This window comes from Syngnathoides biaculeatus, chromosome 10 (assembly GCF_019802595.1).
Source record: "Syngnathoides biaculeatus isolate LvHL_M chromosome 10, ASM1980259v1, whole genome shotgun sequence".
NCBI lineage: Eukaryota > Metazoa > Chordata > Actinopteri > Syngnathiformes > Syngnathidae > Syngnathoides > Syngnathoides biaculeatus.
Window position 1 is genome coordinate 9,148,376 of NC_084649.1, and position 27,157 is coordinate 9,175,532.

At 41.9% G+C, this 27,157-nt stretch overlaps 1 protein-coding gene across 1 annotated transcript in view; it reads left to right on the top strand.

The window, feature by feature from the left end:
• Positions 1-2,538: 2,538 nt before the first annotated feature.
• tnks1bp1 (tankyrase 1 binding protein 1) overlaps positions 2,539-27,157 on the top strand; it is a 31,482-nt gene continuing 6,863 nt past the window's right edge. The window contains exons 1-8 of the mRNA XM_061831927.1: positions 2,539-2,753; positions 7,992-8,816; positions 12,505-15,538; positions 21,751-21,857; positions 23,747-23,849; positions 24,369-24,522; positions 26,733-26,851; positions 26,950-27,119. Coding sequence (XP_061687911.1) covers positions 8,002-8,816; positions 12,505-15,538; positions 21,751-21,857; positions 23,747-23,849; positions 24,369-24,522; positions 26,733-26,851; positions 26,950-27,119 — 4,502 coding nt within the window. The 5' untranslated portion in view covers positions 2,539-2,753; positions 7,992-8,001. The remainder of the gene's footprint in view (positions 2,754-7,991; positions 8,817-12,504; positions 15,539-21,750; positions 21,858-23,746; positions 23,850-24,368; positions 24,523-26,732; positions 26,852-26,949; positions 27,120-27,157) is intronic.

The window sequence follows — 27,157 nt, forward strand, 5'->3', positions numbered from 1 at the left end:
TATCTTTAAAGATGTGATTTAGTTTTAAAGAAAACAAAACTGGTCACATTTAATCCCAAATCATTCATATTTTCTTAAATTAATGGAATAGTTTAATCTAATTAATACCGTATCTGTCAAATATTCCTCGATTATCTAACTGGTCATTTGAATTTCATTTGTGTGTTAGTTGTTCTTTTCCATACAAAAGGCAAATGAACCTTGTGGAGCACACATGAGCTATGCAAACTAGGCCTTTCCAATTGTTAAGATGTTCCAGGTAACCTGGGCACTCCCGATGAAGCATTGTGAGCTACGTGGATCCATTTCCTCTTTTTCCTAAATGACAGTGTAGGTTTACCAAAACCTGTATATCAGGTCTACAAGGCACCGCATTACCTCCTGTCAAGCTTGATGGAGAGACTAAAGGAAACCTCCAGTAAGGGTGTTCCAAGTAAAAATGTTTTCTTTTTCATGGACAGAAAAATATCACCGTGCATGTCACTTTAACATTTCTAGAAATTTCTCGTTATCTATGGGATAATCAGCAACCCTACAATGAAGGAAATAATGTAACTATTTGACACCCTCCTCAATTAGGTAACTAACTTGTTTATTATGGTTACTGACATTGAATGTCAAAAATTTGTTAAAACACACAATATAAAGGATATACAATGTGCTTGATTGAAATATGTAGTTGATTTGTAGCTAGTTAATTTACTATGGGGGGGGGAGCATTGTTGATGTTTATGTACAGCTCGGGGGGGGGATTTTGTCCCACTCCTCTTTCTAAAACTTTCGAAACCCTTCAAAGTTCTTGCCACTGCTTGGAAATGCAAAGCTTTGGCTCCCTCCACAGGTTTTCTGTCGGGTTGAGGTCTACAAACTGACCTGGCCACTCCATCGCCTAAATACACTTCAGTTTGAACCTCTCCATTGTTGCCGTGGCACTACGTTTCAAGTCATGAATACGCGGGCCATCTTCTGTGTTTTTGTTGTTGAAAAGAGGTTTTCATCTAGGATTTTACAATGCATCGTACTGTTCATTTGGGTCTCTCGAGGAACCCTGTATACTTTTCAGGAAAAATAGTCCCAAAACATGCTTCCACCACAGTATACCACCCAAAACCAAACAAATAAACACTGTGGGGATGAGTTTGTACACACATTTTGGGTAGTCTTGCAAACACAATGGGTCAATTTACGAGCAGATAGCGCAATTTCGGTTCTATTTGACTACAAAACTTTTTTTTTTCCAAGTTTTCTTTGAGTCAATTAGATTTTCACTGGTCAACTTCAGGTCAGCTTGTGCATGCACCTTCTTGAGAAGGGCGATGTCGGGGGTACCAAATCGTCCTCATTCCATGAGGAAAGATCTTGCAAAGAGCTCTCTCTGCTTTTTCAAACTGTTCATAAGTCCTTCCACTTTGTCTTAGTACCCAGTCTCAGCTAAACATCTGTAGATATGGTGTTCTTTTGGTGATAAGCACTGTGGTGTTTGCACCAAACTTACCTTTTCGAAATGTGGCCAGAACATTCAGCCTTGGTTTCATTTGGCCATAACAAAATCTCCTGAACAAGTGGGAAAATGTGTTATGCCTGATGAAACTGGGGGAAAAAAAATATGAATCCTCACATTTGCTGGTGGATAGTTGTTCTCTTCACAGGTGAATCCCAGTTTTCACTGAAGAGGGCACACTCTGGGTGAGTGGTTTGCCTGTGTCAATGTTGATCGAGGGGCCCGTGGTGGCAGTGGAATTAAAATATTATTTGGGCAGCTGTATGTTGCAAACAGGGGCACCGGTGCATTTTACTGATTGCATTTCAAATGCACAGAGATACTTTGATGAGTTCTTGATGAAGCCCCTTGCTAGGAAGATGACCTCATGTTACAGGGAATTGTAATGCAATTCCTGGCTAGTATACTCAGTGGACATGTCACCCATTCAGCATGTTTGGGATGCTCTCAGTTGTCTTTTTCTACAGTTCCAGTTCTTGCCAATATCTGGTACCTTTGCACAGCCTTTGAAGAGGTGTATACCAACATTCCACAGACAACCATCAACAACCTGACCAACTCTATGTGAAGGAGGTATGTTCCACGATGTGAAGCAAAAAGTGGTCACACCATATAGTGACCAGTTATCTGACCCTACCCATACAGCAAAACTGTGCCTTTTGTAGTGGCCTTTATATTCTGAGGAGCCCAATGCTCTGAGTGTTTTGTCAGGGTCTTGATGTGACACATCTGTGAGGTGCATGCCAGAGGAGAAATGTTCACTAACAGATTTGGACAGATTTGTGAACAATATTTTAGACAAATAGCGCTTTTGTGTACATGAGGAAAAGTCTTACATCTTTCAGTTCAGATCATGAGAAATAGGAGTAAAAACCAAAGTGTACTTTAGAGTAGGAATAGCACTCACTCCTCGTGAGACAATACATTGCTTTGCTTCAAAGAACGCTTTGGTTTTATTTTGAAGCCTTGCTACGACTTCCGCTCTTTCCTCACCGCGCACATCACGGTAATGTTTGTAACTTAACCTCTTAGCAGCGTAGTGGGTCGACCTGAGGAAGAGGAGGAGGAAGGCAGCCAGGGAGTGTGTTGATACTCGTCCACACATTGTGACGCCTCCTTAGTGGGAATGAGGAAAAAACATCGAGAAGCAACCGAGACGGTGGAAGTTAACGCGGTTTTGCTCTCCCCGTTTATAACTTCTTCCCAAGTCCTGCCTTCTTCATTATCTGCATGATTACGTGAAGACAAAAAGGTAAATTAAGCATGTTTTTACGTCTGTATGGAGCAGGTGCACAGTACTCGTACTGTATTTTAAAAAACGCGTTTAGTGGACATATTTCGACGTTTCAAAAGCGTCCCTTTTTTTTTTTTTAACTGGACTGACTTCACTGTTTAGCGAGCAAAAGTTACACTTTTAAATGAAGGTTTGTCTACGGCTAGTTCAACGACCGATAGTTCATTGTTGACGTGTTTATTCGTAACTCATTAACCCGCCCATAAACCTCGGTACAGTCTCTAAGCTCTTTTACTTTATTGTGTTACCATTTATAGTTGTGTCTCTGCGGGCATCTGAAGTTGCTGCATCACTCTAAAGCACGCGGACGGGAACAATTTTCTCTGCTCCACCGATAACCGTGATTGTGTCGTGAATTCTGTACACTGGGAATAATGATCATCTGTCAAGAGCTGCTTGACTTGCCAGACAGCAGTTTGTTTCTCACGCGCACCTGACAGGAGGAGATGCGATTGATTTGAAAGTTGGGTGGCAGCTTTTGGCCTGAGAACGTCAGTGTTTGTTATCAAACAAAGCTATTTTGATATTGTGTCAAACGGGCAGACGCATTCATAAACTTTTAGGGTGGGGATCTGAGAGACCAGTCTCATCAAAAAGACTGACAGGTCAAACCAGATGCTTCGAACAATGCCGGAGGAATTTGTAGTGACACATTTGGAAACGCCACTTTACACTTTGTGTAAACACACCATCACTCTTGTGCAAGTGCTTGCTGTTGGCCAAAATGTTCCCATGACTACATCTACCGTGGCTAGACAGTACCCACAAAACATTCTAGACGTTGGCATTTGGATCTCACACCCAACTGATTCGATAGTAAGGTGTTCAATGTGGAAAAGTGTAAGGAATACCTTTTTAAAGCATTTATTCGAGATCCATTTTGTCAATGCTTTATAGCAGGGGTCTCAAACTCAATTTAACTTGGGGCCACTGGAGGCAGAATCTGCGCCACACATGCATGTGTGTGCAATTTAAATTCAAACTTAAAAAAAAAAACTGACCTTCTCAAACGTATTTCTCATATTTAAATACAAAATAAGATAAGGATGATTGTGTAAAAAGTTATGTGCAAAATAAAACTAATAGAATTCTCCTTGGCAACAGTGCTGTAAATTTCATTCAATGAAAAATGTTTCTCTGCTTGTATCAAGCCCAATTGATGTCACGCCCCCTAAAGCCATAAACCCCAACGTGATCGGTAGATTCGGCAGCTCTGCACACAGCCCTGTAAAAGTGCCATTCATTAAAAAAAAAAAAAAAAACTAAATGGCCGCAGGAACATTAAAATTTCATGTTAAAAACAACAAAATATTCTCTTGCTGGCTGTAAATGGCTCACTGTGCCGCCAGTTTAAGACGTCTGCTCTTTGGGCTCTTTGTCATCCCTCATAATGCAATTTACATATAGAATAACTAATTTACTAGTATTTTTTTCCCCCACTACTGAAGTCAACAGAAGTATGACATTTTTGCACAACCAGTAGGACAACTACATGTTGCCGGTGAGGCAAAGTTGTCTACTAGTTAACAAACGGTTTGCTATTAGTATTAAAAGTGAGAGATAAAAACATTGTGGTGTAACGGCTTGAAGGAATGGAGGCCTCAATTCTTTTCACTGCTTGACAACAACCAGTAGAGGGCCCAAGTAGTTTTCTCCGTGAAATCAGGAAAGGAAATCAGTCAGGAAGTCCTGTCTGCCAAGTCTGCAGAAGCTCTTATAATGACTTCCTGATCTAATTGCATCTATGCATGTGTCCATCAGCTGCCAGTTTGGGGAGCTATTTCATGTATGGTACCATACCATAATCTACATTCAAAGTTTGGAGTTTTGGTGCCACAGCAGTTTTTTACCCCCGTGGTATAATAATCTATGTACAAGATATGTATCTGTAGGCTATTGTTGCATTCCTTTGTTAGCCACTATTTGAACTGGTCCATTTTCCACTCTCTGACTGGTGCTTAAATTCAGTTTTGAACTTAACTCATCCAAGCAAATCTTTTTTTTTTAATGAAATGTTAACCTCATAACTATATCATGTCAAAAAGTAGACAGCTTTAAAAAATTACAACAATAACAAATGAATATTTTTGTTTAGTAGTACAAATATCTCAAATTCTAAAATTATTGGATTTTAAGTTTTCAGATGCCATCTAAATGTATTCAGGGTCTTTTTAAAAAGCCATTTCATTTTTTACATTTTCTTTCTTTTCACTTTTTAGTATATTTGTCACATGTACACTGCAGTTGGCTGGCAAGCAATACAGGGTATACCCCACCTCTTGCCCAGAGTCAGCTGGAATGGGGTCCAGTGCTCCCTCAACCCTTGTGAGGATAAGCAGCGTGGAAAATGGATCGATTGATATCACATGTACAATGTGCAGCAAAATATAGTATTGTAAAAAGTAACTAGTTTGTTTTAAAAAATATTTCAATCTTAATCTTAGTAATGCAGATCAGACAACGTAGTCCATGTGGCGTTGCCTTACGACTTGATTCAGATGGGATAGCTCAATAGATAAAATTGATTTACTAGTAGAGTATGGATGTGAAAAGGGTTCTTTGAATGTAAATAATATTAATAATAATTTGTATTATCACTGGTTGTTAAGTGGATGAGGAATTAGCCACATTAACCTGACAGCTCGTGGGTTTGAATTGACCAAAAAAAATGTCCGTGGTTTGAATCCAGACTCTGGACTTCCTGTATGACGATTACATATTCTACCCATGCTTGGATGTATTTTTCTTTGGGTACTCTGGGTTTCTCCCACATTCCAAAAATATGTGTTCAATGGGTAACTACAGACGTAATTGTCCATACGTGTGAACGTGAGCTTGAATGATTGTTTGTCCGTATCTGCCCTGCGATTGAATGGCTTGTGACCAAAAGACATCTTCTGTTTCTGACAATTGATTTAGTTTAGCTGTGATTGGCTGGTGACCAGTCCAGGCTATACCACACCTCTCACCTAAAGTCAACTGTGATAGGCTCCAGCTCACTAATGTGGATAAGTGGTATAAATAAATATTTTAACCTATCCTGTTCAACTGCGTGGCCTTGTGGAATAGTGGATCAGTATGCCTTTTGTGCTGGAACAGTTTTGCTGTGTAGCAGGGGAGTTTTAAATACTCACTGCTTATTTTTTTAATGTATTGGTTTTTCTGATGTTTATTGAAAACACAGCTGGATGGAAAAGGGTTTTATTAGGGGCAGACACAGCGATAGGACAGAGGAGGAGGAATAGCGGTGTGAACCACAGCAGAACAATAGTTAGTTTACATTTTTGACCACAAGTAACATTGCCGCGGTCAAATTGTGTTATTTTATTTGTGAGTGGTGGGAACACCCGGTGAGGGTATGCAACAACTAACCAAAAGGACGAGATGTGAAATGACAGAAAAAGACAGGACAGGATAGGATGTGGGAAATGAGCAAGGCAGTGCTTCTGATGAGTGGCGCTGTGGATTGCTTTTGTCGTGTGTCAACACATCTAAGAACCTGTGAGTTGATATCTATCTTGTTAGTTGTCCCAGCATGAGCAATTGAAGCTTATAGCATGTCTATGGAACATATTTGTGAATAAATACCATATCATATGCATGTTTAGTCAAGTGGTGTACAGACTTGCTGAGCCGGCACATTGATGAAGGGTGGACTCAGCCCCCTCCGTCCACAAGGGAGGGCCAAGCCAGCGATTCCATCCTGGTGGGGGATCCAGCCATAGGGACGCCACCCACTCCCCGGGACCCAGGGCAGATCCCCCAGCTCAACCCAAGCGTCTACTGACTAGTCCAAAGGGGAGGGGCATGGGGCTGGACGAACACAGAGAAAAGGGGGTAGCCCCTCCCCACACCACAGCTAGCCGTTTTTTTTTTTTTTTTTTTTTTAAAGTTAGCGATTCATTTGGTTACTACATTTAGCAGAAATATGTTTGCGGTTTATATACTTTATGACAAGATTTTGCCATTGGTTTGTGGATCACTTTTTTACAGTTTAACAATATTTTTTTGTTGTTGTTTTTCGTGATTGCTGGCATTACTAATTAGTTGAGCATGTTTATTTGGAAGATCAATGGCTTTTAAAACACCCAATAGACAAAGATTAGGAGAAATTGCAATCTTACAGTTCTGTGTAACCAGTGTCCCAAATGGCTGTACAAGTGTAAAATGCTGAAGAGATAACGTGGGAAAATAAGTGTCTGGAGTGTTATCAGAACATTGAGTGGGTGTTTCATTTTGAATCGGCCATGCATACTATATTGTGTAATGTGTGATCTCAGGAGTACTTTGAACTGGATTAGGTGTATTTTTTTTTTTTTTTTGTCAATCACAGACCCCTGCCTAGTATTCATTATCAATAGACTGAGAGGTCATTTTCCCATTTCTTTAAAATTAAACTAGTATTTCAGAAGAATTTATAACCTTTTGAAAGGAGTTTTTAGTTTTGTGGGAGTCCTTGTAATCATGTCTAGCACATTGAGTTACCATGCGCAATAATGCACAATATAAATACATTTGCTTTGCTTTGCTTGTTGCAGTCCACCTGAAATAGTTCCAGCCAAGATTGTTGTTCAATATTTGGTGGTATTGAAAATGTAAAATATCCCAATGACAACTAGAGATAAGCCTGAAACAGACCCAAATATAGGCCAAGCTGGTGAAGTTAAATCTTTTAAGAGTTTGGTCCATTGTTTGGATTAGGTTAGTGCAGTTTACTAATTATTGGTTAATAATTCTTTTGCTTTAGTTGAACTGCTATTCAATTAGGATGACTTTAAACAATAAGGGCAAAATGGAGTGCACTCCCAGCCTGTAAACAGCAGGGTGACTGTTGACCTTGTTGTCATGAGTTTGTGACCTAAAGAAGATTAATATCGGAACTTGAGCTACATCTTCCACAGTGACACAACTCCTCCAGAGAGTATTAATCCATTTAGTATGACAATGGCATCAAAACAAGAGTTATGAATAGTCATAGAGATTCATCTGTTTCATTAATTACGTATATTAAGAGTTAATATAATAATTTGTGAATTATACATGTTATTTGCAATCAGTGAAAGAAATGTTGAATCCCCAATGGATCTATTGAAGGCTTCATGGTGTCAAAATGAATGTTTGAGTGATTTACTTTTTCTCTCTTCCAAAAGGAATTATTCTATTTAAACTCAACCCCTTCACTTTCTCTTGTTTTAGAAACCCAACGATGCAGAGCTCAGTTGACTCTTCACAGGTGATAGATGTCTCAAAACCCAAGCCATCTCTCCCTCCCAAGCCTCGACTTACTCCCAAGCCTTTTTCTGTACAAAACAACACCATTCGCTCTATAAATGCTCCAAAGGCTATTAATGTGTCCTCCAAGGACAAAGCCGGAAAACCTGTGGCTAAAACTGCCCCTAAACCCTCCTTGACCAAACTGTCCACAAAATCACCTCAGGAAAAGTTCAGTGTGAATATAAAGGATCAAACAAAACCATCCGTAGCTGAACCCAAACCAGTTCCAGAACAGAAAGAAGTTGCCAAAACAAACCACAAAACAGCGACGCAGGTGGTGGTTGACACTAAACCAGCTGATTTCAAAAAGAGTGAAGACAAATCTCCAGCGACTGTGGTCCAGAAGCCTGAAGAATCACAGAGCAATGATTCCTCAAAAAACAATGAAACATTTCAATGGGGGGGAACCAGAAAGCGGTTGTCCGTAGAGCTAACCTCAAAGTTTAACTCTGGTGGTATTCCTCGGTCCACTGAACACAGCAGAACCACATCTTTGAAGAAAGGAAAAGAAAATGAAGAAAATGTAAACCAGCAGAAACCAAAAATCCCAGAGCATTCCACCACAGAAAGTGATGAAACCAAACTGATGGAGAACAGCAATGGAGGTGGCAGCATCAAACGCCGGATCAGTCTTCTATTTGATGCAGTGTCAAAGCCAGAAGTTGCTGTGAAGAGGGTGCAGCCCGAGTTTGCAAATGAAATAGGTGGTGTCAAGGAGCGAATCAAAAACTGGAGTCAGGAGACCAGGTTAGTAAGCCTCCTTTCCTCTCTCCCGCTGGAGTTCTTGGAAGTCACACATGTAATCATTCAAGTTCAAATTTGGTTTTGTGACACTGAGCACAGTTGCTGTCCTTGTATACAGTTATCTACTTATTGTGTATACAGTAGTTTCCTTTTTATGGAGTACGGTGGGACCCTGCAATTTCCAGGGGATACAGTTGGTGCTTGGGCCTGAATAGCAAATTGTACATTGCTGTGTATTCTCACTGCTGTTGGGCTGGCGTGGGTCCGTGGGATAGTTTTTATCTCCAAACACAAAATTTTAAAAGGTGAAAAAGAGTTTTAAGCCAACAATGAAGTGCTACACTAGGGCAAAAAAGTATTTTGTCAACCACTAATTGTGCAAGTTCAACCACTTAAAAAGAGGAGGACTGTAATTTTCATCATAAGTGCCTCACCTATACACTATAGTGGAATGTTAAGTTTTGGGTCCATAACAGAAATCCATCTCAGTGCTTTGTTATATAAACTTTATTGGTAATGACACAGGTCAAACATTTTCTGGAAATTTTCAGTTTTCATATACTGTTTCTGGTATTTTGGCCCATTCCTTTATGGAAATCTCTTCAGTGATATTTTTGGGGCTGTCACTGAACAACACAGAAAATGAACTTTCTCTCTGGTTGATACCTGGAAACTGGCTAGGCCCCTCCAGGACCTTGAAATGCTTCTGATGAAGCCACTCCTTTGTTGTATGGGATCACTGTCACACTGGAAGACTTAGCCAAGTTTCACCTTCAATGGCTTTACTAATAGAAGGTTTTCACTCAAAATCTCACGATATGTGGCCCCACACATTGTTTTCTTTACACGTCCTGTTCTTAGTGCAGACAACTCCAAAGCATGATGTTCCTGTGATCATTTTGATAGCAATGGATGACATTAATACAGGTAACAAATGGAAGACAGGGGAGCCTTAAAGAAGTTACAGGTCTGTGAGAGCCAGAATTATTTTTTTGGGAGGGTTAGGGTGACTAAATACTTTTTTTTGTGATAATTTGCTAACAACTTATTCAAAAATCAGACTGATGTTCTGGATTTTTTTCCTCATTTTGCCTGTCTTTTTAAGTGAGAGAACTTGGACAATTGGTGGGTGACCAAATAGTTTTTTGTCCCACTGCATATTGTTGTCACTCTTTGCACGTTTTCAGGACTTAAAACATTTTATATACAATGGTACCTTTATTTACGAACGTCTCTAGTAACGAAAAATTTACGTTACAATACTACACCTCAGAAAAATATTGTCTCTAGTTACGAACGAAAATTCAGGATACAAAATTAAAAAATAGGAGCTGGATTTGAAGACCCAAATTTTACTAAACGTAAATATCTTCTATGTTGGTTTGTGTGGCATGATAGAGATGCTCTTCTATTGTTTACTGCCATAGCATCTTCCAGGCATCCCATTGGCTAGCTCTTCCTAGTGAGGTGTTCCTAGCTAGCCTGCAAATTGTCTCTCCAGCTCGTTCTAGGTCATCCCTGACGTCTCTTCCCGGTAGGACATGCCCAGAACACCTCTCCAGAGAAGCCTCCAGTAGGGATGCTATTCAGATACTCAAACCTCCTCATCTGGCTCCTCTCAAAGTGGAGGAGCAGGGACTCTACAATGAGGCCCTCCTGGGTGACTGAGCTTCTCACCCTATCTCAAAGGGAGATTCCAGTGACCCTGCAGAGGAAATTCATTACTTGTTCATCTTGTTCTTACGGCCGACCCACTGCTTGTGATCATAGGGTGACAGAAGGAATGTAGATCAACGGGTAAATTGAGAGCTTCACTTTTTGGTTTAGCTCCTTTTTCACCACAACAGATCACTGCAGATGCTGCACAGCATCTGCCTGATGATCTTGTGCTCCAGTTTCCCTTCACTTGTGAACAAGACCGTGCAATACTTGTACTCCTACTTGGGGCAGGACCTCCTTGCTAAGAGTGTAGAGCTGGTCCATTATTCCACGGTCAGGACACAACCTACATTGCTCCTCCTGAATCAGAGATTTGACTTCCCAATGTACCATCCTCTCCAGCACCACCAACCCAGTTGGGCAATCCAGAGGCACTGTCCCCAACGTCCACACGATGTTGCAGAGGTGTGCCACACAACCTCCAAGGCCTTAAGGAACGTCGGGCAAATCTTATCCACCCCAGGGGCTTTTCCACCAAGGAGCTTTTTAACCATCTCAGTGACCTTAGCCCCAGAAATAGGGGAGTCTGCTTCAGAGATATCACTGTGGAATTGAGCAGGTCTTCGAAGTGTTCTTCCCACCAACTGACATCCCAAGTCAAAGCGAGCAGTGCCACATCCCCACTATACGCAGTGTTGGTGGCGTACTACTTCCGCCCCCTCCTGAGACGCCGGATGGTAGACGAGGGTTTCCTTGACGCCGTCCAGAAGTCTTGGTCTCTGCAAACTATTTGCACACCCAACTCATTGCCTCAGTGACCACCTAAGTTGAATTCAACTTGCTCAGCCAGTACCCATCTGTTGCTTCAAGAGTTCCACTAGGCAAAAAAAAGCCAATGACTCTTTCAGTTTCAGTTTGTCTCCAAACGGGTTCATGGGTTGCTAGCATGACAGGCACCGACAACCTTACAGCCACAGCTCCAGCCGATTGCCTCAGCAATGGAAATGCGAAACAAGGTTCACTCATATTCAATGTCTCCCCGCTCCTCTGTGAAGTGGGTGGAGTTGTGCCAGGGGTGGGAGTTGAAACTCCTTCTGATGGGGGATTCTGTCAGACAGACCCATCAAACACTCACAATACATTTGGGCCTACCAGTTTGGACTGGCATCTTCCCCATTATTGGAGTCAATACAGAACTAGGTGGTGATCATTTGACAGCTCACACTTGCTTAGCACATCTCACTGTGAGCTAATCCAGATTGGAAGAGAGTCAAACCCCTCTTGAGATTACTGGTACCAGAGCCCATGCTGTGTGTGGAGGCAAGCTTGACTACATCCAGTTGGAACTTCTCATCCTCATACACCAGCTTAGGCTCCTTTCCTCTCAGAGAGATGACATTCCACATCCCTCTGTAGCTGGGGATTGGACTGCCAAGGTCCTTGTCTTTGGCCATCTCCCAGCTCAAACTGCTCCTGACCCTGTGGCCCCATCCACAGGTGATGAGCCCAGGGTAAGAGGGACACATTTTTCCCTTTCAGGCTGCGCCCAGCCAGGCCCGATGGGTGCAGGTCTGGCCACCATGCTCTTTTCTTTGAACCTCACCTCAGACCTAGGTCCAGAGGGGGAGGCTGTGACTTATGACCAGGCAAGGGAAAACCTGATTCAATTATTCAATAACTCTGAGGATCACTAGGACACACAAACACCTCCACCACGACAAGGTGACTGCTCAAGGAGGGGGCTCATTAAGGGGCATGGAGTAAAAATAACATCAAAAAGAGGCAAAGAAGAAGTAGTTAAAACTAACCTAACATTGAGGATGATGATTCATTCTTTTGTTACCAGTACTTTGTGGAATGTGTGCCTTATGTAACTGTCACCTTTATTGTTATCTTGCAGTTTTTTTCAACTCTTAAAATAAATGAGTTCTAAATTTTAGTATGGTGGGACATGTCCACGAGTGATATCTCTTGAATTAATCTAACACAAACATTGGCATTTCAATTTAATTTATTTCATTTTTCTCTCCAGCTTAGTGCCCCCAACTGCGCCAACAAGTGACACAACTGACAAATTGCCGGCTGTTCCTGAATTAGAAATCCTATCTCTGTCTGACACAACTGAAAAACCTCCAACAGATCATCAAGACATATCAGAGCAGTTGGAGCACAAGACAGTAGCAGAAGAGGATGATTCCAACGACTGCACCTTACCTGAACATATTAAAAGACCAGACTCTGTCAAGCGCAACTCTGTTCACTCTGGTGCCTTGAAGAGAGATTGTGATGAAGCTCCACTTGCTGTTGGGTCGGAAGCAGACACCAAATCAGAGGAAGTAGGAACTGTAAAGAGCAAGGTAGCGGACATCAGTGAGGTGAAACAAATAAAACATTTGGAATTTGAAAAAAGGCAAAAAGCAGAGGAAAATGAAATACAAAGGATAAAGTTACAGGAGAAGAAACAAAAAGAGGACGAAGAAAGGAATAAAGAAGCAGCCAGACAGAAAAGAGAAGAGACCAGGAGGGAGGCTGAAAAAGAAAGACTTGGGCTTCAAAAGGAACAAGAGGAGAGGCAAAGAAGGCAGGAATTAGAAAAAGAAAGGCTAAGGGAAGAGGAGAGGAGGCAAGGAGAGAAGCAGAGAAAGGATGAATATGAAAGAGAAGAGAGGAAGAGAGAGGAGGAGAAAAAAAGATTGATGCTGAAGAGGGAAGAAGAGGAGAAGCAGCGGAAGGAGGAATTAATGAAAGAGAGGGTAAGAGAAGAGGAGAGAAGGGATGAGATAGAGAGATTAAAGCTAAAGAGAGAAGAGGAGAAGCAAAGAAGGGATGAAATAGAGAAAGAGAGGCTGGGAAAAGAGGAGAGAAAGAGGGATGAGATGGAAAGATTGAAGCTAAAGAGGGAAGAAGAAGAGAGACAAAGAAGGAATGAATTTGAAAGGCTCAGAGGAGAGGAAAGAAGGGAGGAGGTAGAAAGAAGAGTGAAGTTGGATGAGGAGAAGCAGAGAAGTGATGAGTTGGAGAAAGAGAGAAAGAGGGACGAAAGAGAAAGATTGAGGCTACAGAGAGAAAATGAGGAGAGACAGAGAATGGATGATTTGGAGAGGGAAAGGCTCAGGGAAGAGGAGAGAAGGAGGGATGAAATAGAAAGATTGAGACTAAAGAGGGAAGAAGAGGAACGACAGAGAAGAGATAATTTGGAGAGGGAAAGGCTAAGGGAAGAGGAGAGAAGGAAGGAGGAAATGGAAAGATTGAGACTAAAAAGAGAAGAAGAGGAGAAACAGATAAGAGATACATTGGAGAGGGAAAGGCTGAGGGAGGAGGAAAGGAGAAGGAAGGAGATAGACAAATTGAGGCTGGAGAGGGAAGAAGAGGAGAAACGTAGAAGGGATGAATTGGAGAGGCTAAGGGAAGAGGAGAAAAGGAGGGAGGAAATGGAAAGATTGAGACTAAGGAGGGAAGAAGAGGAGAGAAAAAGAAGGGATGAATTGGAGAGGGAAAGGCTCAGGGAAGAGGAGAAAAGGAGGGAGGAAATAGAAAGATTGAGACTAAAGAGGGAAGAAGAGAGAAAAAGAAGGGATGAATTGGAGAGGGAAAGGCTCAGGGAAGAGGAGAAAAGGAGGGAGGAAATAGAAAGGTTGAGATTAGAGAGGGAAGAAGAGGAGAGACAGAGAAGGGATCAGTTGGAGAGGGAAAGGCTAAGGGAAGAGGAGAGAAGGAGGGAGGAAATAGAAAGATTGAGACTAAAGAGGGAAGAAGAGGTGAGGCAGAGAAGGGATGAATTGGAGAGGGAAAGACTGAGGGAAGAGGAGAAAAGAAGGGAGGAGATTGAAAGATTGAGACTAAAGAGGGAAGAAGAGGAGAGACAGAGAAGGGATAAAATGGAGAGGGAAAGACTGAGGGAAGAGGAAAGGAGGAGGGAGGAGATGGAAAAATTGAGACTGGAGAGGGAAGAAGAGGAGAGACTGAGAAGAGAGGAATTGGAGAAAGAAAGGCTTAGGGAAGAGAGAGAAATTTTAAGACTAAAGTTGGAAGAAGAAGAAAGACAGAGAAGAGTGGAATTTGAGAGGGAAAGACTAAGGGAAGAGCAGAGAAGGAGAGAGGAGATGGAAAGAATGAGAGTGAAGAAGTTGGAAGAGGAGAAACGGAGAATGGAGGAATTAGAGAATGAAAGACGAGAAGAAGAGAGAAGGGAAGAGAGAGAGAGACTGCGGCACAAGAAGGAAGAAGAGGAGAGAAAGGAACTAGATAGGGAAAGACTGAGGGAAGAGGAGAGAAGGAGGGAGGAGATAGAAAGACTCAAGCTGAAGATAGAACAAAATGAGAGGCAACGAAGGGATGAATTGGACAGGGAAAGACAGAGGGAAGAGGAGAGAAGGAAGGATGAGAGAGAAAGACTCCGACTGAAGATGGAAGAAGAGGACAGAGTAAGAAGGGAGGAATTGGAGCACAGGAAAGAGGAGTCTAGGCTGGCACAAGCACTGAAGGAGGAGGAGTCAAGGACGAGATGGAGGATGGAGATGAAAATGCAACAGCAGAAGGAAGAGATGGAAGGAATGGGGGAGCTGGAGACATGGAGAGATGAGGCACGAAGGGAAAAAGAGAGAAGGAGCGAAGAAGAGAGAAAAAGACAAAATGTTATTGATGACACTAAGGCACATTTAATCAGCTTTGACTCAAAAGACTTGCCTCAAACCCCAGACAAATTCTCACCACAAACTGGGATAGTTTACGATAACTTCTCACTCAGTGTTCCTACGCCTCTGGTGGATATTGGTCAGTTTGATGATTTTTCAGTGAAACCAACTCGATGGGGTTCACAGCCGAAAATGGATGCAACCAGACGGGACACAATGGTAGACGTGCTGGTGCCCCTGGCACCCCTTGGTGCCCGGGAAAGATATGCACAAGAGAGAGTGAAGACTGAAGAAGTCTTGGAGCCCATACCCACCTTCAAGAGTCCAGAGGAAGTGGAGGAGCATCGAGAGCAAGCAGAGGAGCCTCAAGAGCAGGAGAAACTGTTTCCCCAGGAAGAGTTAACAAAAGGAAGCAAACATTACAAGCATGAGGTAAATAAAAATTCTTTAACTTTTTCTGTACAGTAACCATATAAACCATGATAAATTTAACATGAACCCTACGTTCCATCATTTGGTATACATCAGGGCGTCTCAAACTGGCGGTCTGCAGGCTTTTTGTGGCCCTCACCTTGCTATGAAAGTTTGTTAGTGCAGGCCTCAAGTTTTATTTGAATGGCAGTTTTCCAGTGTTGTCTGCAGAGCTGACGAACCGACCAATCACGGTGGGGTGTATGGCTCTCGGGGGCGTGACGTTAACCAAGCTTGATGCAAGGAGAGAAACATTTTTCATTTAGTGAAAGTTACAGCAGTGTCGCCATGGAAAGTTTCATTTCTAGTTTTGCACAGAAACTGGTTATAATTGCTTTCTTGTTTATCTTATTTTATGTTAAAAGTTAAAAAGACATTTGAGAATGTTTTTAACATTTCTAATTTCAATTGCAAAAACGTGCATGTGTGCTGTGGCCCAGCCTCAGCCAGACTCTACCTCCAGCAGCCCCAAGGTAAATTCAGTTTGAGCCCCCTGGTTTACACCAGTTGTCTTGATTTCACATTGCAAATATTTAAATAGACAATAATTTTTTGGATTTCACGGTTACGAATTCCGTTTTCTGTGTGTGTGTGTTTGGGTGTGTGTTTGCGTGCATGTGCGCATCTGTGTGTGTGTGTGTGTGTGTGTGTGTGTGTAATTCAGGTTGATTTTCTTCAGTCATCTATGAATAAAAAAAAATGTAGTGCAGCAGTTTATTTTTACCTCCCCTCTAGAAGTTTACTTGAGTTGTAAACATATGCTGATGGTGAAATAAAGTTTTGAATTGATTTATCAATCGATCTTTTTTAAATTTTACAAAAACCTCGGATATGAACAAGGGTGTGTAGACTTTTCCTATCCTCTGTATATTGTAGTCAAAGTACATCCTATAGAAGGTTAAATTAAGTTAAAAAAAACCGAGTGATACAATCGGTAGTGATATTTTACCACGTCACATTCAGAGGTAGCTGCCATACACATTAAAAAGAAATCTTGCTTTACTTGCTTTGCTTGATTACGGCATGTCCTAAAAACGTGTCTTTGTTTGCTTGTGTTGTGTCGTGTTGTGTTGTGTAGGACTGTGACTAATGAAACTATCCTAGCCCATAAACTACTTGTCACGAAAGGGGTAGCTGATTATTATGATGATGATACAGTAAATGAGTGGTCCTGATCGTATTGTTTCCCAGACAGTAAAAGAAATATGGATTTCTGAGTTGATGATGGTTTCATTCAGTTGCTGCTTCTCAAATTACATGTAGAACATTTGCTATTTTCCCATTAGCTAACTAAGTCATGGTCTGTGGTTTAGACTGAGATATCTTAAAGGAAGTTGTACTGGAACGTTTTAGCTGTTGCTCCTAGTTAATCTCCCTTTAGTAAAAGAAAAAATATATATATATATATTTTATATTTAAAAAAATATATATAAATATATATATATATATATATTTTTTTTTTTTAAATATTTTTTTTTTCCCCCAGACTACACAACATTGTTTTGATTATAGTGTATATACTTAGATTCTTGGAACCTTTGTGTACAGTATATGTGTTTACACTGTGTGTACAGTCTACACACACAGAAACCAGTCCAAAACCTCAGGCCTTCAAGCCTCCACAACATTTTAATAAATTAACCTATTGTTCATCGTACAGAAATCAGAACCGCTGAGTGAAAAGCAAGCAGAGACTGATCAGATCAACTGCCTGTTTGAACATGAATCATTTTTGCAGCCAAAGCATAGATTCTGTGGTTAAGTGTACTTCGTGTACTTTGTGTGGACGTGTGCGTGTGTTTGTGTACGTCATTGTGATACTGCCTTGGTTTGTCTGTTCGAATGCCTAAGCAAATAAGTCCAAACCTACATACACAGAGAGCTATTATCAGATTGGTGTGCAGGTGTTTTCATTTTAGGAAAAAGTGTACCTTTCACAGGTTCTGCTTTTGGAATCTACCAATGCAGTCATGACTTTTACTGCTTGGGAACGTCTGTTTGTTGACTTGAAAGTATTCCCTCGGCGTCCAACAGTTAGCCCAATGTTACATTACAATACATTACTTAGATTAGGTGCAGGTAAACTGTTTTTGCTCATGGGATATGCTTCTTGTTTTTTTAATGGCGAGATGGGCCAATCCATCCATTTTTTTTTAGCCACTTATCCTCACAAGGATCACGGGACCGCAGGGGTCCATCCCGGCCATCATCAGGCAGGAGGTGGGGTACACCCTGAACTGGTTACCCATCAATTGCAGGGCACATAGAGACAGACAACAGCTGCACTTACAATCACACCTAAGGGGAATTAGAGTCCCCAATGAATGCACGTTTTTGGGATGTGGGAGGAAACCAGAGTGCCTGGAGAAAAACAATGCAGGTATGGGGAGTACCTGCAAACGCCACACAGGCAGGGCCAGGATTTGAACCCTGGTCTTTAGAACTGTGAGGCCAATGCTCTAACAAGGTGCTCCACCCTCCTGCCTGCAATTTTTTTTTCATTCAATGTAAAAGCTTATGTAATTTTTTTGTTGTTATATTTAGATTAGATAAATGCATAAAAAGATTACAAACACATTTTAATTAATCAGTTACCAGCGTAAATAAGTCAAATTTGTTATTAATTATTGAATAAGTTTTGCTTTTTATCCTTTAAAATAATAATCAGTGCTCCTTGATGGTGCAGAGGTACACTTGCCTGACTTTGGTGCGGGCAGCGTGGAATGGGTTCCCGCTAAGTGATAGTGTTATTTGCTACGTGACCGACTGCCAAACAGATCAGGGTGTAGTCCGCCTTTCGCCTGAAGTTACCTAGGATAGGCTCCACCCCTCCCGCAACCCTTGTGACGATAAGCGGCTTGGAAAATGGATGTGTGTTAAAATCATAATCTTTTATGTAATTGTAAATTTTGAAAGGACATAAAATATAGATTAAATAATGTTGGATTAATTTAGTTGTTACAACAATTGCAGGACTGTGTGGTAATGTTAATGTATGGCGACTAAGAAAGAATGTACACCATGAGCCATATGTGGCCTCACAGGCCATATGCAGCCTATCCCTGGAATGAATGGTACCTTGAGGAATAATTGGACCCACTGTATCCCCATAATTCTGTCCTTGAAGATGGATGTACATTGATGCTTCATCCACTAGGTGGCAATGCTGCTCATTGAAGTTAAAACTTTCTTTTGGTGCTTGGCTAATTGAAACATGATTAAGAATATCTTGCTTCTTATACTTGAAGACAATATTGTTACATCTGCATTATTGTGTATTTAACTAAGACAGGAAAATCTTAAAAAAGTCAAATGTGTGCAGCTCTTTTGAGTACATTCTTTCAGGCTCCTGAGCAAATTATAGCGAGACAGACAGACTGTGTCAAGGTGTTGTGAGGTCATTTTGTCCTCAATAGGGTCTGTGCAAAAGGCTAGCACGTCACAATGACCAAACATTGTACCTCTAAGTCCTGTCTTTCCAGTTCGCCCCTGTGCTGTGAGAGCCAGCGGTCCCCGACACCACTCAGACCACAGAGGGTGGGATTATCTGTGGACAAGAAAGTGCTCATATCCTCTGAAAAATCTAGCACTCCCATTCCACTTGCGATCCTAGCTGAACGTCCTGTCCTCAAAAAAGACCTGCTTCATTCAGAAACCTATGCTATAACCTAGTGGACAGTTACCATGGTGACCCTAGTATCAGGGTGGATATCTTCATGAGCTCTCAAACCACGCAGTACTTTGGAGGAAACCTGTCAGGTGCAAAGCATCATGTGGCAGACTAGGTGGGCAGTTTACGACACTCCTTTCAGGGCCTCTTGAGTTTATCTGGAGCACTGGAGAGGACATAGACGGAGAAGAATCAGAAAGTAGAAACAGGGAATGGAGATTTCAGAGAGCCGTTATGCCTCTTCGCAGTTTTGCTCATCAAAGCTTGAGATCAATGCATCGCTTTTCCACCAGACGTCAACAAACTCTGCAAAAGAGATCCCTGAAACCTGCGCTGTAAGAGCTGTTGTTGGCACACAGTATTGCGTCATCATAAGTCTTCGGCACCACTGTTTTTGTTGTTTTGCTGACATTTTCAGGCATTTCTTAAAATGGTAAACGAGTAAATGGAAGGAAACATGAACCTAAATGGATTCAACCCAACATCCAATGAACAGTTTTAATTGAGCTTTAGAATTTGATGGTGCATAGACAAGAACTCATTATTTTTGGTGAGGTTCTGGATATGGGCATTAACTTCACTGTTTGTCTTACAGACCCCCTCAGAATGATAATGGCAGCCATTTGTAATCTTCCATGAAACAGGATGTAGTCTAGTCAATATCGTATTGCTAAAATCGAATGATGCCTAAGACGACACAGGACAGTTTATGGATGTGTAAACTGTATATTTGGAAATTACCACTTCACTATCTCTACAGGAAGGTCTGGTAATTGTAGATTTGAATGAATGTGTTTAATGTAAGAGAAGTCTTGTGGTTCTCATTGCTTGCACCTACCCCCAAATTTTCTGATGTAGAACACCCCCAGACAAATCCACACAATACACATCCATGCCAATGTAAAGAGGGAGCTTAGTGTGAGGAAAGAGGAAAGACATGGTTATCTGGTAAGGTCTTCTAAATTTGTTTTATCAGTAACACGCATGCCCTTTCCGTCCCTGTTGTATCATTTGTGTCATAGATATAGCAGCATCCAATAGCAATGTTGCAATAAAGTGCCACACAAAAGAGGTTCATCCGGCTTTGGCAGAATAGAGTATGCTTACACGCCCTATTTTTCATCTTTGCCGTGAAGTTGCCCACAGGCTTTTAGAGACCGTTTCCCAAAAAAAAATCGCACATCATGGAAAAGACTAGTTTCCATAATTCCATCCAAAAATGTAAATGTTCATAAATTATACATTTAAGGCCCTCAATTTTAACAATTTCAACTATTTGTTTATTTCTCCTTGATTTGGGCTTTCAGCTCCTAAAACCCATGAATTCAGGAATTCAAAAAAATTAAAATTCAATGAAAAAAGCAGCCCAAATTTCGCAGTCCATAAATATTATAAACTGAATGTCACACACTTACAATTTGCTAAACTCAAGGCACCTGCACAGGGTTTCCCACATGTCATGTGGTTGAAAATGGGTAAGACTACAGACTTGACAACTGGCTAGAAAACCATCATTGATACCCTCCATTGAAAGGGTAAGCCACAAAGGTTCATAGTTAAGGAGGCTGGCTGTTCACAGAGTATTGTGTCCCAGGGTTATCAACAGAAAGTCCTCAGAAGGACAAAATGTGACCAAAACCGGCAAAACAGATGACCATGGGGTTCAGCGGATTATCATTATTATAGGATTCAAGAATCTAGGAGAGCTCCAGAAAGAGTGAAATGAGGGCGGAGTCACAGCTTCAAAAAACACCACATTTAGACGCATCCTGGAGATTGGCTACAATTGTTGGGTTACTCGGGTCAAGGCACTTCTGAGCCTGAGCCAACATAAATAGCGTCTCAACTGGTCAAAATAGAACGACTGGACTGTTGACCAATGGTCCAAAGTCCTTTTTTTTCTACCTCAGCTTGACTGCCTCCTTCAGTGTTGGTGGCATTCCTCCTTATCAGCTCCAGGTCTCATTGTCAGTGCCCATGTGAGCGTGGAAGTCTCCATGCAGAATGAGGGAGTACCCAGCGGAAGCGCTCTAGAGCACCTGCTCCGAGGACTTTATAAAGGGTGGGTACTCTGAATAGCTGTTCGGTGCATAAGCACAAAAAAACTATCACCTGAAGGCTGAGGGACACTACCCTCTTGTCTATTGGGGTGTATTTATAGGCACTGAGACGGGGGCAATGAGCATGCGCACACCTGCTCGGTGCCGCTCAACATGGACAACGACAGAGTGGAAAAGATTCAAAGCCCTCCTCTCAAGAGAGAGCGAAGCATGCGTGTTTGTGTGTGCATGGATTTGCCTGCAAACACATGCTCATGGTGTTAGTGAGCAAAGTCTCACCTCTTTGAACAGCTCATTAAAAGACGCATGCTCGACTGCTCCTTGCCGGTCTCTCCCTCTGTAGTCTTTGATCTTTGCTCTGCACACAGTTAGTTTTATCATTCACTTTTGCTGTATAGTATCATAATGTGATGACCACAAATGTTACTTTTTGTGTCCCTCAGGATCCTGTCAGCAGTTATTGTCCACATGGTGAAGAGACGGATGCTTTGATTGACTTTGAGGCAGACAGGCAGCATGCAGCGTATGATTGGAGATCTAAAATAGACAGGTAGGATAAACGTGTTACCTTATACAATATGAATGATTTTGAATATATTACAGTGAAGAAAATGAGTATTTGAACACCCTGATATATTGCAAGTTCTCCCAATTAGAAATCATGGAGGGGTCTGAAATTTCCATCGAAGGTGCATGTCCACTGTGAGAGAAATCATCGAAAAAGAAAAATCCAGAAATCACAATGTATGTTTTTTTAATGATTTATTTGTGTGCTTCATCTGCAAATAAGTATTTGAACACCTGAGCAAACCAATATTAATATTTGGTACAGTACCCTTTGTTTGCAATTACAGAGTTCAAATGTTTCCTGTAGTTGTTCACCAGGTTTGCAAACTCTGCAAGAGGGATTTTGCCCCACTCCTCCACACAGCTCTTCTGTAGATCAGACAGGTTTCTGGGCTGTCGCTGAAAAACACAGAGTTTCAGTTCCCGCCAAAGATTTTCTATTGGGTTTAGGTCATGAGACTGGCTAGGCCACGCCAGAACTTTTCTTATGCTTCTTACGGAGCCACTCCTTAATTTTCCGTTGTGTGCTTTGGGTCATTGTCATGTTGAAAGACCCAGCCACCGCCCATCTTCAATGCTCTGACTGAGGGAAAGGGGTTGTTCCGCAAAATCTCACAACATATGGCCGCGGTCATCCTCTCCTCATTACAGTGCAATCGTTCCGTCCCATGTGCAGGAAAACACCCCAAAGCATGATGCTACAACCCCCATGCTTCACACTAGGGAAGGTGTTCTTGGAATGGAACTCATCATTCGTCTTCCTCCAAATGGGGTTAGTGGAACTATGACCAAAAAGTTCCATTTTGGTCTCATCTGACCCCAAAATTTTCTCCCATGACTCCTCTGTATCATCCAAATGGTCATTAGCAAACAGGCCTTGACATGTGCTGGCTTAAACAGGGGAACCTTCCGTGCCATGCATAATGTCAAACCATGACGCCTTAGTGTATTACCAACACTCACCTTGGAAACGGTGGTCTTTGCTCTTTTCAGGTCATTGACCAAGTCCTGTCGTGTTGTCATGGGGTGATTCCTCACCTTTCTAAGGATCATTGAGACCCCATGAGGTGATATCTTGCATGGGGCTCCACTCCGATTGAGATTGACCGTCATGTTTAGCTTCTTCCATTTTCTAATGACTGCTCCAACAGTGGAGCTTTTTTCACCAAGCTGCTTGGCTATTTCTCCGTAGCCCTTTTTAGCCGTGTGGAGTTGTACAATTTTGTCTCTGATATCTTTGAACAGCTCTTTCGTCATGGCTATGTTAAAAGTTTGAGTCTTACTGTTTGTATGGTGTGAACAGGTGTCTTTGTGCAGGTAATGACCTCACACAAGGTGCATCTGATTCAGGATGATGCATGGAGTGGAGGTGGACCTTTGAAGGCGGACTAACACTTCTTTAAGGGTCAGAATTCTCGCTGACAGACAGGTGTTCAAATACTTATTTGCAGCTGTATCACACAAATAAATCATTAAAAAATCATACATTGTGATTTCTGGATTTTTCTTTTTAGATTATCTCTCACAGTGGACATGCACCGACGATGGAAATTGTCATCTCCTTGATTTCTCAGTGGGAGAACTTGCAATATAGCAGGGTGTTCAAATACTTACTTTCTTCACTGTAAATGGCTCTAATTGACATATGTTACATTGAAGGAGGCAGACATGGGAGCATAACTCTTATTGTTTCTGTACATAGTGTTGATACGCTTTTTTCCCCAATACAGTACATAGTGTTACCTTGACAACAATGTCATAATTAATATTTTTAAAAAAATGATGTGAACTCATTGGGGACCTGGAAATGACAGAATATTATAGGTTTTTCATTTGGAACCCTTCTTAATGTTTTCCTAACTTATTTCAAAGGACTCCTTTTGAACCAATAGTGAAGTCTGTCACTGATCCACTTCCTGACGTCTCAGTCGAAGATGTTGATGCAAATGAAGCAGATCTGTCTCCTTTCCCTGAGGTTGGTGGTGACTCTTGCTGGTGACTCTGTTTACACACCTTAACCATTCAGTGATTGGATTCACAAATAATACAAGTTTGTAGTGTATCATTTTTCATGTATATTGGTCAATGGAACCTCTGCGCTCTAACCCAGGCACTGATTGATCGGATTTATTAAAATTTTGAAATATTTTTTCTAAGGAAAATCGGAAATTGAAATAATCAGTTCCAGGGTATGCTTGCACCATAAAGCTTTTACAGACAATGTAGTAATGCAGTAATGTTGCTTGGATGACAAAAGCATATTTTGGTGCATCAGTGACACAACTGTCTTATTTTTTGCCACAAAACATAAAAGAAAAACAAAATCACGTGCTACTAAAGAATTCTTAGATGCCTACTAAACCTGACTTCAGAGGTGTATTTTAAAAAAAATAACACTCCAAATTCAAATGTACAACTTTAGCATTCAACTTCAGAGATTCCACTGTATGCAGTCCATAACTCTTTATGCAGCATTCTGTATTTCATTGCACAGAGCACCACGCCTCTTCTCGACACCAGTGCACAGAAATCCAGGGTGGATTTAGGGAAGAGGCGCAGACGATCACGTCAGTCATACTCAAGCCGCTCACGTGCAACTTTAACTGAGACTCCAGAGACTCCTGACTGGCGGTCTTGCGACTCCACAGGTCATCCCTTATTCTCATTTTTCATATAAAGTCCCCTCCAAAAGTATTGGAATAGCATTGTCTTTGTTGTATACTGAATACATTTTGGTTTCAGATCAAAAGATGAATATGAGACAAATGTTCAGTATTCCAGCTTTTACTCTATTTACATCTGGATGTGTGAAACAACTCAAACCGGATCCAGCGTCAGAAGAAAAAGAGGAATGCACAGAGCCTACAACTGAGTGTAGGGACTTTGAATGTTGGGACTATGACAGGAAAAGCTCAGGAGTTGGTTGACATGATGATTAGGAGAAAGGTTGATATTCTGTGCATCCATGAGAGCAGGTGGAAAGGTAGTAAAGCTAGAAGTTTGGGAGCAGGGTTTAAATTATTCTACCACGGAGTAGATGGGAAGAGAAATGGAGTAGGGGTTATTTTAAAGGAAGAGCTGGCTAAGAATGTCTTGGAGGTGAAAAGAGTATCAGATCGAGTGATGAGACTAAAATTTGAAATTGAGGGTGTTATGTATAATGTGGTTAGCGGCTATGCACCACAGGTAGGATGTGACCTAGAGTTGAAAGAGAAATTCTGGAAGGAACTAGATGAAGTAGTTCTGAGCATCCCAGACAGCGAGAGAGTTGTGATTGGTGCAGATTGTAATGGACATATTGGTAAAGGAAACAGGGGCGATGAAGAAGTGATGGGTAAGTACGGCATCCAGGAAAGGAACTTTGAAGGGCAGATGGTGGTGGACTTTGCAAAAAGGATGGAGATGGCTGTAGTGAACACTTATTTCCAAAAGAGGGAGGAACATATAGTGACCTACAAGAGCGGCGGTAGAACCACGCAGGTAGATTATATTTTGTGCAGACGATGTAATCTGAAGGAGGTTACTGACTGTAAAGTAGTGGTAGGGGAGAGTGTAGCTCGACAGCATAGGATGGTAGTATGTAGGATGATTCTGGTGGTGGGTAGGAAGATTAAGAAGACCAAGGTAGAGCAGAGAACCAGGTGGTGGAAGCTGAGAAAGGAAGAATGTTGTGCGGCCTTCCGGAAAGAGGTGAGACAGGCTCTCGATGGACAACCGAAGCTCCCGGAAGACTGGACGACGACAGCCAAGGTGATCAGAGAGACAGGCAGGAGAGTACTTGGTGTGTCATCTGGTAGGAAAGGGGAGAAGGAGACTTGGTGGTGGAACCCCATAATACAGGGAGTCATACAAGGAAAGAGATTAGCGAAGAAGAAGTGGGATACTGAGAGGACTGAGGAGAGGCGAAAGGAGTACATCGAGATGCGACGTAGGGTTAGGAACTGGAGGTGGCAGAAATGAAGATGTTGAGGTTCTCGCTCGGAGTGACCAGGTTGGATAGGATTAGAAATGAGCTCATTAGAGGGACAGCCAAAGCTGGATGTTTTGGAGACAAGATTCGAGAGAACAGACTTCGATGGTTTGGACATGTTCAGAGGCGAGAGAGTGAGTATATTGGTAGAAGGATGCTGAGGATGGAGCTGCCAGGCAAAAGAGCGAGAGGAAGACCAAAGAGAAGGTTTATGGATGTGGTGAGGGAAGACATGAGGGCAGTTGGGGTTAGAGAGGAAGATGCAGGAGATAGGCTAAGATGGCAAAAGATGACAAGCTGTGGCGACCCCTAACGGGACAAGCCGAAAGGAAAAGAAGAAGATGTGTGAAACAACTCAGGACGGAGGACCTTTTCTTTGAAGCCATCCACTTTTCAAGTGATCAAAAGTACTGGAACAGACATGATTAAATTACCTTATAGTGAATAACATTTAATATGTGGTGGCATAGCCCTTTGCATGTCATAACTGTGTCAAGCCTACAAATCATTGACTTCGCCATTGGTTTCTTCATTTGAAGGCCTTTACTGCAACTTCTTTGAGTTGTTGTCGGTTTCTGGGGGTTTCTCCATTCAGTCTCCTCTTCAGGAGGGCAATCCCTTTTTCACACAAGGCCATGAAACGTTGCATCTTTTAGCTTTCACTTGTGCATCTATATCAGGTGTCACATTGTTAGTTATAGCCAATCTCGGAATGTCATTTAAATAGTGAGTGGTCATCACCGTGCTCTCCAGTGGAAATAATTTGAAACAACAGTTAATTTTATTGAGAAATAACAGTGGATGTGTTTTCTATCCCTTGGACCGGCCGGCCATACATTGGGCTGTATGTTTGACACCACTATCCTCAACGTTGTTGTTGATTTTTAGATGGAGGGCACAGGGAGTCTGACTCGGAGGGGGAGCAGCCAAAGCAAAGGATTGTCTCTTCACCTTCTGCCTCCAGAAAGATCCCTGTGTTTCCTGGCGTGAGCCCCTCAACGCTCATTGTAAGTTGAAAGAGCTCATTTCGACCTACGGTATGTTTTTCTGGATTATATAATAGACATCACAGTTTCATGGTAGTGTACTTTACACACTCCGTCAGGCTCAAATCAAAAAAAGAGCAGAGGGACGAGAGGAGACTGAAGAAGACCAGGAAAGCACAAATGATGAAGTGGTCCCATCTCCCTCCCAGCTGCCTCGGCTCCCCCGCTCTGCGGGCCAGCTTGCAGGAGCTGCACGAGTACTTCCACCCATAGGTGCCACAGATGGAGGGTAACAGCACCAGAAAACAAAAGATGAGAGCTGTGCAA